The 4944-nt window shown below is 50.1% G+C and overlaps 1 protein-coding gene across 1 annotated transcript; it reads left to right on the top strand.

Moving 5' to 3' along the window:
* The first annotated feature begins 2925 nt into the window (after nt 1-2925).
* On the top strand, nt 2926-3717 carry LOC119439979 (uncharacterized protein K02A2.6-like). The gene has a single exon (XM_037704934.1). It carries the CDS (start codon nt 2926-2928, stop codon nt 3715-3717), a length of 792 nt encoding a protein of 263 aa, XP_037560862.1.
* Nucleotides 3718-4944: the final 1227 nt, after the last annotated feature.

The raw sequence follows: 4944 nt of genomic DNA, 5'->3' as shown, positions 1-4944 counted from the left end.
ATTGTTGAAATACACTGGATACAAAATGGCTGAACACTGGCTTTATGCTCGAACTACATTGCATACTACGATGGCAAACTGTACGGCCAATCTTGGCTCGAACAGTGGGTGGACCTTGGATCGCGTTGCACTTTGCCATGATGCCAGGATTGGGCCAAAGTTCGTACCAATTTCTGCGAGCATTGGACCATGCTTGGCCCAGTGCTGTCGTGTTGCCTGGGGATGCTTCATTCAAACGTAAGTTCTATATGCTTGGTTTTGATCTCTTTGCCGTCCTGTCTTAGCATGATTCGTTTAACAGTGATCACGTTTTGCTCGCTCCAGCCTTCCAACAGTTCAGCTTCTGTCAGTTCCATGAGGTCATCGTCGGAGACAACAGCACGGCCGGTGTTGATAGTTCGGTGCGGGGATATTGTCAGAGGGATCTCCCCGAATGACACTAGGTTAGGAAGCTTTTCGTGCTGTTTCACATCGCGGAGTTCCAAAAGGAGGTCGCCGCTAGCCATTTTCGGTGCTTTGTAGCCTGCTCCAAGAGCTTTATTCAGACTTTTCGAAACGAGAAAGGGTGAGATCATTCTCACCGTCTTTCCGGGTTTATCAGAATGGATCACATGAAATCAGAGGAAGTTTTGCAATCTGTTGCCATGGAATTGAAAAATATCTTCGGTGCGCCCTCGTTTGAGAGAGTGATCAGGGAGTCGGGGGAATGACGATAAACCTATAAGGAAACAACGATTTCGGTAACTATGCCAGCCGCCCACCACCAAGCCCAACAAGGGGACGCTACGAGACCCGAAGGAGATGCAGACGCCAGCTGTACATAGCCACTATAACCTAATAGACCCAAGGATGGATAAACCACACCAGGTTAACCCTTGCTGCCTGGAAAATCGGAAGTAACACGAAGTGAAGAGAAGACAGGAGAGATGGAAAGTGAGAGAGAAAGACGAAGGTTGGAGGGAGAGAGAGAGAGGAAAAGGCAACTACCGATTTCCCCCGGGTGGGTCAGTCCGGGGGTGCCGTCTACGTGAAGCCGAGGCCAAAGAGGTGTGTTGCCTCCGCCGGGGGGCATAAAGGTCCAAACACCCAGCTTCGGCTCAACCTCCAGGATCCCCTTTTCCCCGGACACGGCTAAGCCGCGAAACAGTTAGACGCGGGAGGATTCAACCCCCATGTGCTCGGGTCCGTGGTGTTCGAACACACCAAACGCCTGCTCACGCAGATGCCCCTGCGGGAGTTTTGAAGCGGGACGGGTCAATAAGCGTATGCGGTGATTACAAGCTGACACTGAACCCCATACTTGACGTAGAACATTACCCGTTACCCAATCCCGGCGAGCTGTTTGCAGGCCTCGCTGGCGGACAGCAGTTTTCTAAAATTGATCTTAGCAGGGCGTACCAGCAAGTAGAAATGGATCAAGAGTCAAAACGGTACCTGACGCCTAATACCCACAAGGATCTTTATGCCGTGAATCGCCTACCCTTCGGAATTGCTTCGGCACCCGCAATATTCCAGAAAAAGTGGATAATGTCTTGAAGGGCCTCAACTTCGTGTTTTGCTACATTGACGATATCCTAATTACGAGTCGCTCAAGGAAGAACACCTGCAGAACCTTGACGCAGTTCTCAAGAGACTGTCCGAACGTGGAATTCGCGTCAAGCCTTCGAAGTACGAATTCTTTCGTGATGAGCTGACTTATCTGGGCCATGTCATCAACAAACACGGCATCCACCCAACGGACGAAAAACTGGCAGCGATAACCAATGCACCGGCGCCAACTGATAAGCACCAACTTCAATGGCTGCTGGGCCTCATCAACTACTATGGAAAGTTCATTCCAAACTTATCCACTGTTCTTTTCCCCTTAAACAGGCATTTGCAGAAAGACGTCGCCTGGGATTGGAATACGACTTGCGATCGTGCCTTTCAGCACATCAAGCAGCTGCTTTCGTCAGCTCCGATCTTGGCGCACTATGATCCAGGCCTACCCCTGCAGTTATCTTGTGATGCGTCCGCCTACGGGGTAGGTGCAGTGTTGTCGCACATTTTTTCCGACGGTCAGATAAGGCCAAATAGCCTATGCCTCACGCACCTTGAGTCGTGCTGAGAAAGGTTATAGTCAGTTAGAAAAAGAAGCCTTGGCTCTTGTGTTCGGCGTTAAAAAATTCCATTACTACGTGTATGCAAGATATATTGTTTTGCTCACGGACCACAAGCCTTTGGCTACAATTTTTGGTCCGAAGAATGGCATACCAGCAATTGCCGCCGCAAGACTACAACGATGGGCAGTTGCTTTGTCGGCCTATTCCTTTTCATTAAGGTTCCGGCCTTCTGCACAGAACGCTGACGCAGATTGCTTGTCTAGGCTTCCAATAACACAGTCGACGGTCGTAGAGCAGGAAGAAACTTTTTATGACCTACGCTTTGACACTATGCCGATCAACAGCAATGATATTGCTCCTGAAACTTCACGTGATGCCACTTTGCGTACTGTGAGCCATCATATCCTGTCAGGCTGGCCGCGTAGTGTCCCGGATGAGATCAAACCGTTCTTTCATAGAAGACTGGAACTGTTCATACGTCGAGCATGCATTATGCTGGGAATGCGCGTACTTGTACCCCAAAAAATTTAGCACGTTCATTTTGGACGAGTTGAACCAAGGTCATTCAGTTGTTGTTCGCACCAAAGAACTAGCAAGGAGCTACGTTTGGTGGCCTACTACCGATAGCGACATAGAGCGTTTCACCGCGTCTTCCACCGCTTGCGCGTTTAATCGCAATCCGCCACCTAAAGCGCCCTTGCATCCTTGGGCATGGCCTACGCGCCCTTGGCAACGGTTGCATGTCGATTTTGCTGGCCCGATAAGCGGAGTGACGTACCTCGTGGTGGTTTATGCACATTCAAAATGGTTAGAAGTGTTTCCAATGCGGACAACCACCACTGAAGCAACCATTTCATACCGGCAGGAACTGTTTTGCAGATTCGGATTCCCCGAGACTTTAGTGTCTGACAACGGCACTCAGTTCACTTCTGCAGATTTCCAGGAGTACCTGCAGCGAGTAGGAACTAGACACGTGAGAACAGCTCCGTATCATCCCATCAGCAACGGTCTGGCAGAACGTTTCGTCCAGATGCTGAAGGGTGCACTTCGGAAGTCCAGCCGACCCACATCACCGTCGGAGCTCGCAGACTTCCTCCTGTCGTACCGCAACACTCCGCAAGCGACTACTACAGAGGCACCCTCCCTTTTGCTGTTGGGTAGGCGCCTCAGGACTAGGCTAGACCTCGTCAGTCCCTCCGTTGAGGAGCGGGTCGCCCGCAAACAGTTTCAGGACACCAGTCGCTGCAGGCACCGTGCAACTACGTTCAGCGAAGGAGACTTCGTACGGGTCAGCAATTTTCGCCGCGGACCGAGGTGGTTCAGCTCTACCGTTCTCGCCCGCACCGGTCCATTGTCGTATTGTGTTAGTGTTGTGACCGCCCGGGGTGTGTGCGAGTGGGTGCGTCATCCCAACCACATCGTACGCGCTCCTGACTCTGACGACACGGTGATCACAGCCACCGACTTTCAAGATGAAGACCACGTCACTGCTGGCATAGGCGCTGGCAGCACCACCGAGCCTGTGGAACAGCCATCGACACTCATGGAAGCCGCCGAGCAGGGTCGCCGCTACCCACTACGTCAGCGCAGACCTCCCGACCGCTACGGCACCTAATCCTACTACGGGACAATAAACAAGTGCAGGGGAGATATGTCGCGCGCCTAGGCGATAAGGCGTCACAGCTAGGCATACGCTGTGGTGGCGGCGCAGCGTTATCACTCTTTGGTTGTGCTTAAAAGTGCCGGCATTCAAGCTGGCGCGCGCCTTCATTCCTGTAACATTGAACCGGGAAATTCGCCCGTTGCTGTTAAGTTGATGGGTAAATAAAGCGGTATTGTTTTCGCTCCACCGTTGCGCTGTCCTTCCGTCAGAAACAACAGTATTTCACGCCCTTAGGAAGGTCAACTCCGTGTCTGATAAGTGTACAGATGCTGACACACACAAAGCCAAGTCGTGCAATCTTTTCAGCCTCAATAATTCCACGTGTTAGTTGATCACTGCTTCTGCTGACAACAGTGCACCGAGCAAACAGTGGTTCCCAGGCATACGAACTGCAACAACATGCAAGCCAACTGTCAGACACGTTTTCCTTGTCATTGTATGAGTGTTCTCACAGCCGGTCATTGATGCAGCGTCCTGTTTGACCTATGTACAGTTTACGACAAGAGGGGTACATTAAACCATGTTGCTAACCTAGGTGACGAACTAAGTTTTGTGCTTTTTGTCACACTTGTGTGCTGCGCTGCGACATTTCCTTTGATTGCAAAACTTTATAAGCTTCTGAGGTGCAGGGAACACAACTTTAACTTTGGAACGATGTGCAGTTTTCGTGATATTGCAGCTTATGAATGTATGGTATGACAGCCACTTTATGTCTGTCAGATGCAGTGACCACATGGCAACCGCTCGGCGCATGGGATTTTCAGAGTAGAGGTCATGTGGTCACTGCATCTGACAGACATAAAAACTGGCCGTCATACCCTACATTCATAATCTGTCACAATATCAAGAAAATTGCATATCATTCTCAAGTCGTGTAATCAAAGACAATGTCACATTACACCACACATATGTAACAAAAACACCAAATTCCATTCGTCACCTGTTTTAGCAACGTGGTTTATTGTATCCCTCTTTCTTGTGGTAAACAGTACATAGGTCAAATGGGACGCTGTATCAATGAGCGGCAGAGAACACTCATACAATGTCAAGAAAAACGTGCGTGACGGTAGGCTTGAATGTCATTGCAGTTCGTGTGACTGTGCACCGTTGTTTGCTCAGTGTACTGTTTCCAGCAGAAGCGGTGATCAACTAACACGTGAAATAATTGACGCTGAAAAG

The sequence above is a fragment of the Dermacentor silvarum genome, chromosome 2 (assembly GCF_013339745.2).
Source record: "Dermacentor silvarum isolate Dsil-2018 chromosome 2, BIME_Dsil_1.4, whole genome shotgun sequence".
Classification (NCBI taxonomy): domain Eukaryota; kingdom Metazoa; phylum Arthropoda; class Arachnida; order Ixodida; family Ixodidae; genus Dermacentor; species Dermacentor silvarum.
This window is presented reverse-complemented; position numbering and strand designations above follow the sequence as displayed.